This window comes from Arvicola amphibius, chromosome 9, assembly GCF_903992535.2.
Source record: "Arvicola amphibius chromosome 9, mArvAmp1.2, whole genome shotgun sequence".
Lineage (NCBI taxonomy): Eukaryota > Metazoa > Chordata > Mammalia > Rodentia > Cricetidae > Arvicola > Arvicola amphibius.
Window position 1 is genome coordinate 39612429 of NC_052055.2, and position 14033 is coordinate 39626461.

Sequence of the window (14033 nt, forward strand, 5' to 3'; positions counted from 1 at the left end):
AATGCTGTAGCTAGGAGCGCCTGGCCCGGGGCTGCGCGGCGGCAAGCGGGGGAGGCGGGCGGGCCTGCCTGCTGCAAGACGCCGGCTCGCGCGCCCCATCGCTCGCTCACTCGCTGGCTTCCAAGGAGCTTTGCGGATCGGGGGAGGGAACCCCGCCTCGATTCTCCGGGAGAAACCCCCTCCCTCCCCCACTTCGCCGACACTATCCCCGCCGCCAACAACAATAACCGCGGCTGCTCGTCCTGCCGCCGCCGCGCCCGCCAGCCCTGCTGCCGCCGCCGCCGCCGCTGCCGCCGCCGCTGCCGCTGCCGCCGGGGCACAACCATGGGAGGCGAGACCCCCGCACCGGTGCAGCTGAGCTCGAGGGCTTGCAGAGGACTGGGCAGTCTCCTCTGAAACGGAGGCACCCCGAGAACCCCCTCCCTCCCCAAGGAAGAGAACTGGCGAAGCCACGGATTTTCATGGCGCAGGCCGCAGAGCCGCGAACGAAGACCGAAGGTTGCTTCCCGGCTCTCCCAGTCTCTAACTGTCTAGGTCCGGACCATGAGAGATGGTGTTGAGAATTCGACTGTTTCCTGGCGCGCTGTGGAAGCCATCTCCAAATTAGCGATCACATATGGAAACTGGAGACCAGAATTTTAGGAAAAGAGATTAAGGCATCTCACTTGGGGGGGGGTGGGGGGTGTCTTTTTATTTATTTTCCTTTTTTAAAAAAAAATCGCTGCAACTGGAACAGTTTTTTGATCTCAAAAGGCAAGCCTCTCTTCCCGTGTGATCTTTATAATTTACACACTTTTCCGTGAGCTTTCTTATCTCCCTTTTTTTATATCTCTCCATATTCTCTACTCACACATATATCCATTATATTAGTAGTGGAATTACCATTCGCACCCTCACACACACGCTCCTGAGAACCAGAAGTCGGTTGGGTGTTTATATAATGAAGAATTATGGGGCTGTTTGATCGAGGTGTTCAAATGCTTTTAACCACCGTTGGTGCTTTCGCTGCCTTCAGCTTGATGACCATCGCTGTGGGAACCGACTATTGGCTGTACTCCAGAGGGGTTTGCAAGACCAAAAGTGTCAGTGAGAATGAAACCAGCAAAAAGAACGAGGAAGTTATGACCCATTCCGGATTATGGAGAACCTGCTGCCTCGAAGGTATTTGATTTCTTACCTCCTCCCCCTTTCCGCGCCGCCCCTCCCCTCCGCACTCCCCCTCCCCACCCGACTCCAAATAAGTCCCCTCCACGTTCCACCATTTTCCCACTTCACTCCCTCCGCCGCTGCCGCTGCAGATCAAGGTTGGCTGGGTTAGTTTCAGAGGAAAGAAAATCAATCAGCAAAACCCACACTCTCTACTCTTTGGCTTCCCCCCCCCCCCCCATCCTCCCAAACCTCCTCGTTGGAATGATCTATGCTACGGTGAAAACAAGAGATTGTCTGTAGAGTCAGATGTGCTCCGGCTGCTTTGGAGTCATTAAGGTTTGCCTTTGGGTCCAGCTTTGCCACCTATGAGGAGGGAAAACAATTCCTTCCCTGCGTTGCCGCTCAGCTTTTTGCGATTAAGGATTTGGGAAAGGCTCTTCCTCTTCCCCCTCACTCCTCAAAAGTTACAGACCCATCACCAACTGCAAATCTCCTTTTTTTTTTTTTTTTTTTTTTTGAAAAGAAATTAGTTGTTTCTAAGAATCCTGATTTGGTAGATTCTAATTATTCCAGGAGCTCAAGCCGAGTTCAAGAGCATTTCGTAATGTCTATGAGTCCCACGTATCATTCGAGGTGGCTGGCTCTGTGTGTGTGTGTGTGTTTAACATTTACGAAGTCTATAAATGCATGCGTCTCTCCCAGGAAACAAGCCCAAGTTCTAATAAACAGCGGTCACTTGCGGGTTAGGCTGAGCGCCGATTTGCTTCCACACAGAGTGACATGTCTGTCATCCAAAAGCAAGTCGAGTCAGCACTGTGCAGGCAGGAGGTGAGGGCATGGAGAGGTTGAGAGGGAATGGGAAAGCGTGGGGTGGGGGTGCCAGCTGTTGGCCTTGATCTTGCAGAGTCATTGGGGCATGTGTGCTGCGTGTGCCATGGACCAAGGGGCTCCCATGGTGTAAAGGCTGGGAGTCTAGGGCATGAGGGAGGAGGCATGTGCTTCTGGGACACATTAATAAACACAAGAGGAGGGAGGGGAAACTCTGCAGGTCATACAAGCTGAATTTAGCCACAGACTTTAATATGAAGGAGTGCATTTGCATAGCTATATCTGTCTGCATTGCACAAGCCACCTATAGGAAGACAAAGCAGAGAGGCACATATGCCCCTGTGTGGGAAGGAGGCTCGCGTGTGTGTTCCACTGATGTGGATCAAGACTGGAGGCCCTTGGAGGCAGTGTCGGGAAGTGAGCACTGCAGGGTTGTTTGTTTAAGCTCAACGTGGGATGGTGCTGCAGGGAGTTGGGGCCAGCAAATGGGGGAGAGGGTAAAACTAAGGCGGTCCTGGGGACCTAACCCATTCTGAGCCAAACACCAGTCTGGGAATGAGCTCACATCACATGCCCCCTCCCAGTGTTCTTGGTGCAAACGGGTTGAGTGATGGCTGAACATGTTTTGAATAGCTAAGTGACTTCATTGAGCGATGGTCTGTTTGACGCATACTGCATTGGTACCCTTTCTCAGTCCAAGCCCTGCCTTTAAACATTCTGCAGAGGACGCTCTCTGCCGAACACATCCATGCTCGTCCCCCAGCCAGAGAGTCAATATCAGGAAATTAATAGGGACCGTTTTACACACACGCATTCCGCCTCTCTTAAAAAATGAAAAGCCTTTCATAGCGCCAGTCATTTGCAGTGGAAAGGCAGCTTCCATGTAATTAAACATTTATGGCAAGCTTTGATGCTGAAAGAGAAGAAAGCGAAGTGAATGAGGACTGCTTTGGGGGACATGATCCTGGCAGTTGTTTGCATTCCTTGGATTTTGGTTAGAGGGATAAGAGATCTGCAGCCAGAAAATAGAGAACAATCTGTGTCTTTATTTTAGGGGCAAATGTACCAGATATTGGTGACTTGTATAAATATACTTTTTAATCAGGGGTTTATTGACGGATCCTTAATACTATGATCTGTTAAACATCTTATAATTTGCAGTAGACATAACAGACTTGCGGCAAGCTTTGGGTCACTTGTGCATCAGAAGGCTTAAGTATTTTCATTAGAAGACCATCTTTCAGTGTCCGCAGCTAGTACCCCTGCTTTAGCTTTCTCTCCCAACTGCACTCTCTGCTCTCAATCGACTATAAGGGTTAGAATTGCAACACTCCTCTAGAGTTGTGTGATGCGCACAGAAACTGTGGGTTTGGCACTGTCCCCAGCGGCCTCCCCGGGTGCCCAGTCCAGGCACTTGCCTCCAGGCGGTGATGGAGGGCTGGGTTAATAGAAACCTTTTCCCACGTGGAGTCAAGACAACACTTGGAAGAGCTAGGGAGTTTCAGGGCCTTGTCTGGCCTGGCTTTCCTTCTTTCTGGAGTTTTTTTTCCTAGGACTTCACAGGCCTGGAACTACCTCAGGAAGCCAGGGCTTGGCCACCCAGGAAGTGGATGGAGGTGCTGATTTTCAAACTGCATGTACTTTCAAAAACTGGGGTTCCCATGTCCTCCTGCAAATTGGCGTGTATGGCTCGTATGGTATTGACAAGTTTGTGCCTCTGAGTGGGTCAGAACTGAGTCAGCTCCAATGAGGAGTGGGCTTGTCAGCACTTCTGCTTCTTTCAATCAGGGACCCCTGGGTGGGAAAGTAGACTCTCCAAAAAGGTTTCTCCATCCTGTCTTGGACTGTGCTGTGTGCCCACACCGAAGACCTGGTGAACAGGTTTTCAGTTCCTCCCCGAGAGGCTGCTGATAACCGCAGCTGCAAAGCGGGCCTGGCCTCCTCTCAATGTCTTTCGCTTTCTGCTTTCCATTCGGAGTTTTGTATGTGGTCTCCTGGGCTGGTTTATTTTCTGTTACCAAAGTTACCATCTCATGAAAAGAATTGGGAAATAGTTCCTTGCCTCTGCGGCTGCTCTTTTGAATTAATGAGTCTGCGGAGGGATAGAAGGGACATGCCACCTGTTAGGGCACACTCTGGGGAAGGAGGGGAAGATCAAGGAAACACCTAGAGGGCCTTATTTTCCCCTCAGCCGATAACTGAAAACGCTCTCTGTGTGAACTTGAACTCTCCAGCAGGTGGGTGTCCTTACTGGGAATCAAGCCTGTGGTTGGGAAGGAGAACGGGCTGTGTGTGATATTGGCAATCCAGATGCTGGGTGCAAGCCTTCGAATTGTTTCAGAAGCTGTCCTTAGGAGTCCTGGAGTGGGGAACTGAAACTTACTCTTTCAGGGGAAAAAAAAAAACATAGTCGATCTGCAAAAGGTCATAAGAATGGTTTACTCCAAGCACAGCATCTCTGGACCCCAGTGGCTTACCTCTGTGAGAATCAGCCCCTGCTGTAACCCCAGAGGAAGCATCATCTCCAGGACAAGAGACCTCACGGTGTTGTTCCTTTCTAACTCCTGCCTCCCTTTTGTCCTCACTCCCAGTCTCCCCCAGAGGACTTCCATCCCCTGCAGAGGAGGAGCCAGAGCTTGGTTGCAAGAAACCACCCCCCGCACCCCGTCCCCTTCTTTTCTTGCCCCTTACCTCACTGCAAGGAACAACAAGAATATTTGCCCTCTGTCCAAATTGGTGCTCCCCCTAGCTGAACCTCCCAGCTCCTGTAGCATCAGCAGTGCCCCCATCTGCTTGTGCATGGCACCTCTGCTGTCTCTTTAGCACCTTCACTCTCTTGGAATGACTAGCACCTCCACTGTCCCTAACTGTCTTTTCTAAGTTCAGAACTGCATAGTCCTCGGCTGGCCTTAAAGATGGCAAAATGTTCCAGGCCTCTCAGCATGCACTCCTGTTTCTACAGAGGGAAAGATAGAGCTTTTGGTCTAAGGGAGGCCAACCTGCCTTTCTGGACACTCTTGCCTTTAACTGAGCCTTCTTGGTGTGTTGTACATTGCTCCCTATTAATGTATTATATATTATCTGGACAACCTGACTTTCTCTAGCTCCTAGAGTCCTAGGAACTTTGCCCCCAGTGGGGTTGCACAAGGATCGTTTATCAGCATCTTGCATTCAGAGATTCCAATATGATTAAAATGAATGCAAGCATTTATTAGAAGGAGAGAGAGTGCAAGAGAGATCATAATGATTTGGTTTTTCTCTTCCTGGAATTCTTTTTTTAAAAAAATAATAATGAGTCATGAGTCTATTATAAAATAAAAGAAGCCAAAGGACCTGTTATGGGGCTGTGCACTTCCTAATTGGCCAAACTGAGGGCCACTGGAAGTCAAGGAAGGGGGAGATAGCCCCACAATGTCTACAGGAAAAGGAAAGGGAGCAGCAGGTTTCCTTCCAGTTCTTCTGCGATCGCAACCCAAGTGTCTCTTGGCATTTCAAGAGCAGAACCTCTGGGCAGACCGTGGGCATGATAATAGACCGTCCCTACCCAGCACCTCCAGAGTCTTCTGTTCTTTGGCGAAAACTCCCATTAGGTTCATCTAAAGGCCCTGCAACAACAACACCACCCCGCCACACCAAGGCCTTGCCAGAGAGGAGCCCCAGTGGTTTAGGATCCTTAACACTAGCCAAGCCTGACTCTGCTGGCTGTTACTTCACAGCTTCCCTGCCCCCATGCTCTCTGACTTGCTTCTGTCTTCCCCAGGTGAGTGGGAGAAGGAGACCACATACTAGGGTCACGTGGCAGAACTTGCACTCAGACCCCTGTGACCCGTAGGGCTCTCCTCTTTTCTATGCTTCATACACTTGTGAGACCCACGTAAAGCTCTGGGCATGGCACTTTGGCTACGGTGCATGGTCACTGCCTGTAACACGCTCTATTTTATATGCATCAGATGGAGACTCATTGAGCCAGCATGAGTAGTCAGGAGGCCTGAGGTTTGACAATTTGACTCTCTGCTAATGTGCTACCCTGCCCCTTTCAGGAGGACATAACTGTAATCCACCCCCTCTTTCTTAAAGGCTAGACTGAGCCTCGGGGATTGAAGTGACCAATTCCCAACAGAGGACTCCAAGCCTGACCAACCGGGAATCTTTGGGACCTTTCACTTTGGAGGTGTCCTTGGCATGGCCATTCCATGGCTTTATGGCAAGCTGCAGGAAATATCCAACTCTACAGCCCCTGTACGTCACGGAGTTTTCAGAGGGCGCTTGCTGTGAGAAGGAGAAGGGTTTGTAACCCTGTGTTACAGGTTCATTTTATGGATTCATTTCAACCTAATGAGCTGTGGCATTTGGGGTCATCAAGCCCATCCCAACCTCTCTTTCTTTTCCTACAAAAGCAGGCGTATCATTACCCCCATTGCAAGGGTGGTTGGGGGTTAGGACTTCAATGACTCCGTGGGGTAAGGAGGGAAGAAACATGCGCCATCTGGGAGGACAGCTGTCCCCCTTGTCCTCAACCATCTTGTTTGAAATTTCGTCAACAATTCCTATTTCCCTCCTAAACCCAACGCCTCCCGTACGTGTTTCATATCTGGTTGTTCACGGCTTCCTGAGTACTTATGCTTGTCCCCATCTGCTGTGGCATTCACCTTTTCTTGCAATTGTATCTCTTTCCTGCCTCTAGACCACCAGCTCCAGGAGGGCAGAGGTGTTCGTCTTGTCTGCTCACCGTACCACAGTGATAGCAACAGTGCGGAATGTTAACCTATCCTTGTCGGTGAATAAATTAAATAATAAATAAATAACCAGCACCAGCTATAAGGGGAAGGGAGCACAGAGCAGCAGCCCCTTCGATCACTCAGGGTGGGTCTCTGAGTGAGCGCAGAGGGGAGAATGTCCCTTTTTGGCACTCCAAAATAAAATAATGAGCAGAAGACAGGGAGTGAGTGAAAGGAGGGGGGAGGGGAGGCGGGGCTGCCATGAAAGGAAGAGCAACGAAGAGCAGTGTTCAAAGTGGGACTTGGGAAGAAACAAGGACCTGAGGAGGAGCAGAGCATGGGCAACCCTGGAGAAAGACTCGGGTTTCCACTTCCCCGCCATCTATAGAGACTGTCAGGAACGCCCCCGTGGCAAGAGCTTGCTGCGGCATCAGGGAGAGCTCGAAACGTTGACCCAGGCTGCTGAGAAGTTTTCCAGTGTTATCAGAATATCAGGGCACGGTGTGGTGACCTCAGTGAGCTCAGAATTCAGGAGGCCTGAGGCAGAGGATTGTCACAAGTTTGAGATAAGCCTGGGCTGCATAGCGGAGTTCCAGGATTGACCTCAACGCACAGTGTGAGACCCTGTCTCTAAACAAAAATAATGTTTTTAAATTTAAAAAGGCCAATGTGCTCTTTTTTATCTTCAATCAGTCTTTTGACCAAACCCCATATTTCAATGAAGCTTGCCATTTTAAATATCCAGGTTACTTTCTCATGCCACTCATAGGGCAATCCCTTCACTGGTTCAAACTTTGATGACCCTTATGAAATCCCAAGTACAAGGCCAGGATCTGGGGACCTACTAGGAAGCAGTGTCATTAAAAAGTCACTGAAATCAGGGTCCTTAGAGTCTAATTCAACGACTCCAGCCTGTGTGTGTGTGTGTATGGGTTGAACCTGGATTAGTGGCCCTAAGGGGTGGCATGCAGGCTGAGTTTAGGAGACTTGGATCTCTTCAATATGTTCAATTGAGGTCTGTGGTGTTTAAAAATAGAATCGGGGATCTGGAAATTTGGCTCAGTAAGGTGCTTGCTATGGAAGCAACCTCCAGTCCCACCTAAAATATTTGGTATGCACTAGGAGCGATGACTTGGCGGGTAAAGCGCTTGTCATACAAGCATGAAGGCCTGAGTATGAATTCCCAGAGCCCATGTAAAGCTGGGTACAGCAGCATATCTGTAATCCCAAGACTCCTACAGTGAGGTGGAAAGTGGAGGGCTCCCTGGAGCTCCAAGGCCAGTTAGACTGACCTATACAGCATCAAGAGTGAGAGAGAATCTGCCATCAACAAGGTGGAAAGCAAAGGTTGACATTGAGGATGTCCTCTGACTTCCAACCTGCACCAAGGCATCATACCAAAACACACACACACAACAGCACACACACAAGTCAGCATAGCGGTGAGTACTTGGAATCCCTACACAAGGGCTATAGAGATGGGTGGATCCTGGGAGTTCACTGACCAGTCAGTATAGCCACTCAACAAGCTCTAGGCCACTGAGAGACCCTGCCCCCACACGTGGATCCCCAAAGACATACAAGTTGAAGAGAGAGGAAGAGAGAGAAGAACCATTCTAATTTCTGTGACCTTGACACTTAAAATATGTGCCTCGGGAATCAGAGGAAGAGAGCTACCTTGCTGGTCAAAAGAACGAAAGACGGTGTGCTGTGACCTCCAAGAGGCCTCTGCAGCCATTAGCTAGACCCTGACTCAGGGCAACATAAGAATGTGGTCTGACCAATGAGTTTCCTGGCAAGAATGGACCTGGGATGCTCTCAGTCACTGTCCTCCATACCATCGCAGTCAGGTTTCTGCTGAATCTCGAAAGAGAGAGAGAGAGGAGAGAGGAGAGAGAGAGAGAGAGAGAGAGAGAGAGAGAGCGCAGAGAGTACAGCCCCTGCCCAGAGGAGGTCAGTCTGGTAGAAAAGTGAGCAGGTGAACAGACAATGGTGTGATATATAAATGCTTGGGGATTCTGGGAGCATGGAGATGGGGCAGAAAGTTCCCGGGGAAGACGGAGCTTTGACACTTGAGTGGGCAGCTAGACCAAAGGGGATATTCCTGACAGGGGGATGGTGAACAGAAAAAGACGTGTACCCGGGGGGACACTGATGATCTGGTGTTCCTGGAAGTCAGGGTGGAACAAAGCTTAAAGGCACATAGATGTGAGCCCATAGGGACAGAAGCAGGTCACAGAGAAGGATTTATTAGGATAGGGTGTGAGCCAGGAGGGTCCCATGGGCCTCCCACCTGCTCTGGACCCGGATCTTGGAGGCCCAATGGGTGGTATGAGGAGTCAGCACAAACTAGAGGTTCACTGGGAGGCACAAGGTCTAGAGAGAGGGCGTCTGCTGTACATGAGTGACTGGCACTAAGGTAGTCACAGCGACAGAGTAAAGGGCTGAAGGGAAGACACGAAGCTCAGCACACAGTGGGGGATACGTCCATCTAGACCCCTAGAAAATAAGCTTGATTCTGTTCCTTTTCTGTTGCTATCACAAAACTCTATGACCAGAAGCAACTTGAGGAAGAAGGGGGTTATTTTTTACTCCAGGAGGATAGACGTGGCATGAGAACAGCATGAGAACAGTGTATCCATACTCGGGAAGCAGAGAAAGTGAGCAAGAAGTAAGATGACCCTCAAAGATGACCTCCCCCTCCCAGTGAGGTACTTCTCCATCAAGGCTATACCTCCAAAAGATTCCATAACCACCCCCAAACAGTGCCACCAACTGGGGACCAAGTATTCAAACACTTGAGCCTATGAGGGACATTTCACATTCAAACCACTACAGATGGTAGCACAGATAGGGCCTGCCTTCCACCCCTCTCCCCAGAGCCTGGTCCGTTGCCTAGCCCAGAGCTCATGTTTAGGATATAAAGGCTCAAATGATCCCTCAAGGAGTTCATCCTAAAGGGGAAGACACACCAGTGACCAATGTGGTGACACACCAAGGAATAGGGACGATACTGGGAGCCTGGAGATGATGCAGGGGGCTGTCCTCCTTTCCTCTAGATTTTCAAATCAGCCAGTCATTCCTTTCAGACTTGAATGGAACTAAATTCTCAGAAAGCACATGGATGGGAGCAGGCTGTTTTCCTAGCACCCTAATGTCGGAGGCCCCTGGCGTGAGTCCTGGCTACCACTTTGCCATATGGCTCGGAGACAGTGATAAGTCACAGCCTCGGGGTACTGGGCACCTTGGCGGGGGGTGGAAATTCAGAGCGGCTACTGTCTAGCAGAGAGGCACTAGCCTAGCAGCCTGCATTTGCCTCTAAGGAGCCTCCACCGCTTCCATCATCACACTTGTTCTCTGAACCTCCTTGTCCTTAGGTAGGCTTCCAGCTGCTAACGAGAATGCTCAGGCTTGGAAAGAAGTTCCTGGGAGCAGGCTGTCGTAGGCTCATTCCTCTGAGAGTCAGCTTTTTCCTCTGCATCCCCCTACAGCTTCAACACCCAGTGCCAGCTTTTCCCTGTTCTTGCCCCTCCCCCAGCAAAGTTCTCTGGAGGTGGGGCCGGAGCCACCTCAGCCCTCTCTTTAGCCCAGTTCCTCTACACCATGTTCCTTGTTCTCTTTCTCTGCTTAGTCACTTACTCTCTGCTGCTTCCCTTCCCAAGTTTGGTCTCATCTTGGTCAGATAAAGAACAAACCCTCTACTGTATCCCAATAACAGCAAGCATAGTGATGGTAATGAGAATAATAGCATTGTGTGTGCATGCATACTCTTGCATATATATCTGCCTCTATTACAGAATAACAATCATTGTGTGGGGGTGGGTAGGCTGTTCCTTGGGAACTATCTACCTTTTTTATGATAGTTCCTCGCTGGCCCGAAGCTTGTGAATTAGGCTGAACTAACTGGCTAGAGAGTCCAATGATCATCTCTGAGTTCCCAGCACTTCCCAGGGATTAACAAACACATAGCACACAGTCAGGCCTTTAATGTGGGCTCTGAGAGTCAAACTCAGGTCCCGATGCTTGCACAGCAAGCTCTTTTACCAACGAAGCCTCCCTACCCACAACCATTAACATTTCTTGAGTGCCTCTTTTCTCCTGTTGTTGATGTTTCCCAGATGTTAACTCTCATCCAACTTTACAGAGCTGAAGGGATGAACCACAATCCCCATCACCCCCATCCCGAGGAGTTCAGGAAGGTTAAGAACTTGCTGAGGTCATACTGTGGCAGAGTTGGGATTCCAACCCATGCCCATCTGACCCCAACACCTCACCAGGTTCACAATTTTCCCTGGGCCTCCTTCCTAAGCCTTTCTTTGAGATGTTCTGGGTGTGGATGACTGTACTCTCACACATGGTAGAAGACATCTTCTGCAAGGCGAGGCTCAGCTTAGATTAATGCCCATTACCCAGGGCAGTGTGGGGAAGCCGGAGAAGTCACTCATCAGATTCTCCCATGATTCTCAAAACAGAAGATACAGGCCATTCTTCTCGTGGTTGGGGACAAAGTAATAATTTCCCATCCCTTGTCTTCTATTTACTTCCCAACTTTTTTGTCACCTCCCGCTATGCGCTTTGGCCAACCTGGGCTCTGTGTTCCACTCTACTTTTCCGTGCATGCCCCAGCACAATACCTGCCATCCACAGTTTCATTCCCTAAATCAGAGTCTCTGGAAACCAGGGCTAGCCTTGTACTCTCTGTGTGGCTAAGGTTGGCCCTTGGTCCTCATGTCTCTGCCTCCTGTGTGGTGATGCTGGAAGATGCATTAGTTGCTTTGCTGCAGCAAATCCCTGACACACAGCACTGAAGAGGTGATTCAGTGGTTGGGAGCATCTGATGCTCTTGCAGAGGACCCTGCTTTGGCTCCAAGCACCCATGCCAGGCAGCTCATACCACCTCTAACACCAGATCCAGGGACTCTGACATGCTCTCCTGGCATCCAGTGGCACCTGCACTCACACGCACACCGCCATATACATTTACACACATACACACAATTAAAAATACCAGACAATGCAACTTAAGGGAGTACTTATTTGGGCTCGCTATCCACTGTGGCAGGTAAGGCACAATAGAAAGAATCACAGGCCTGCTGATCTCGTCATATCTGCACTCAGGAAACAGAGAGGGGTGAATGCTGGTCATCAACTGGCTTTCTCCTTCTCATCCTGTCAGGGAACTCCGCTGTCTTAGTAAGGGTTCCTATGGTTGTGAAGAGACTCTCTGACCAAGGCAAAGCTTATAAAAGAAAACATTTAGTGGGGTGGCTCACTTACAGTTTCAGCTATTCAGTCCATTATCATCATGACGGGACATGGTGGCATGCAGGCAGACCCAGTGCTGGGGAAGGAGCTGAGAATTCTATATTCTTTGATCCACGGGCAACAGGAAGTGAACTGGAGAATATCTTGAGCATAGGAGACCTCAAAGCCCACCCCCACAGTGACACACTTTCCTCCAGCAAGGCCATATCTAATTCAACAAAGCCACACCTCCTAACAGCACCATTCCCTAGGAGCTTTTAGGAGCCAATTACATTTAAACTCCCACACCAGTCCATGGGATGATGCCGCCCACATTTAAGGCGGGTCTTCCAACCTCACCCTAATCTAGATAATCCCTCATGGGCATTGCCAGAGGCTTGTCTCCTGTGTGATTCTAGATCCTATCAAATTGACTGCAGCAAGCTTACACCCCAGGCCTGGCATACCTGTTCTCTTCTACATAACTATTTCCTGTTCTTTTCTCATCTCTACACCATGGGCTTCTCATGCATTTACAAAAGAACTTATTGGCTTTTTATTTTCGAGACAGGGTTTCTCTGTGTAACAGCCCCTGCTGTCCTAGAACTCGCTCTGTAGACCAGGGTAGTCTCGAACTCACAGAGATCCACCTGCCTCTGCCTCCTGAGTGCTGGGATTAAAGGCATGCACCATCATCGCCTGGCACAAAAGAACTTTCTAAATTATCACTGTGTCCCAGAACAAGGTGTGAGGGAAAGAAAATGTGAAGGGGACCGCCAGGGTTAGAGCAGGGGTTCTCAGCCTTCCTAATGCTGCGACCCTCACAATGTAGTGACCCCCAGCCACAAAATTATTTTCATTGTTATTTCATAACTAATTTCACTACCGCTATGAATCATAATGTAAATATCTGAGATGCAGGATATGTAACCCCGGTGAAAGGGTCGAGACCCACTGGTTGAGACAGCTGCTGGAAGACAAGATGTAGGGTGGGTGGTTGGGAAAGGCGAGTAAGAGGTGAGATATCAGACAGAGCCCTCATTCCAACGGACATGCTTGCTTAGGGCCTACACCTAGAGGAATGCAAGGACAAAGGAATCTGGTTTAAAAATAACCAGCCGGTCATATTTGCATCGAAGACTGAGATTAAGCATTTGTCTTGGATTTCCCCAACTCCATCACACTTCGAAGTTTTATATTCTGGTCCAGTCAGGCCTGGTGTTCCTGTCATCTCTAGCTTCCAACAGCCTGGGTTCGAATCCAGCCTTGTGCACTTACCAACCATGTGGCTTTGGACAAAGAATCAAATCTCGCTAGCTCCATCCCTCCCACAGACATCATGAGAAATGATGGCACCTGCCTTGTGCGTCTAACCTTCTCCAAATCTGCTCCTTGCCCCACCCTTAATCCAATGAGGGCACCAAGTAGCATAGATTAAGCACCCACCAGGTACCAGGCACCAGGTACCTCCACAACCACCAGTGTGCCTGACAACTATCACCCTAGCACTGGGAAGAGATCTGTTAGAGATCGTATAGGGCCTCAATGTTCTACACATTGACAGCTGTCCCATGAATAGCCATGGTGCTGGCTTCCCTTGAGGGGTGGATATTTGTGACCCTGGTCCTCATCCTTGCCTAGTCGCAACAGTGGGACCCAGGCACAGATGTCTCTGGTGAGGCATGTGCTGTGTGTGCCTTGTCCCAGGTCCCAGAGCTCCCCAAGATCCCAAGTGGCCACTTGATTGTGAGTGGTCCTTGCCTGGGGTTCTGTGAGCATCTGAGTTTGCAGACTCCAAAGTGTAGGCGCAGACCCATCCTTCAGTGGCTAAGAAACACATCAGTACTGCACAAGGGAGGCAGGGTAGAGCAGCAACCGAGGCAGGAGGATGGCAGCCACATAACCACACCTGGAAACAAATGCACAAGCAGCCTGCTTCTCTGAACGCCACTCCTGGGAGCCAGGCACATGACTGATTCTGCCTCCAGCACCAGGGCGTCTCCTACGAGCTGGGTAGTTTCAAAGAGAGAGATCTGTGCCCATGACACCTCCATGGCTAAGTCTTTAAAACGGGTATCACTCTCCACCCTTGAC

At 49.9% G+C, this 14033-nt stretch overlaps 1 protein-coding gene across 2 annotated transcripts in view; it reads left to right on the forward strand.

Moving 5' to 3' along the window:
- The first annotated feature begins 950 nt into the window (after window positions 1–950).
- The window catches only part of Cacng2 (calcium voltage-gated channel auxiliary subunit gamma 2), a 123886-nt gene continuing 110803 nt past the window's right edge, over window positions 951–14033 (forward strand). The window contains exons 1-2 of one of the 2 annotated variants that reach the window (XM_038343615.1): window positions 951–1161; window positions 9070–9084. In XM_038343615.1, coding sequence (XP_038199543.1) covers window positions 951–1161; window positions 9070–9084 — 226 coding nt within the window. The remainder of the gene's footprint in view (window positions 1162–9069; window positions 9085–14033) is intronic. The other variant, XM_038343614.1, reaches the window with a different exon arrangement.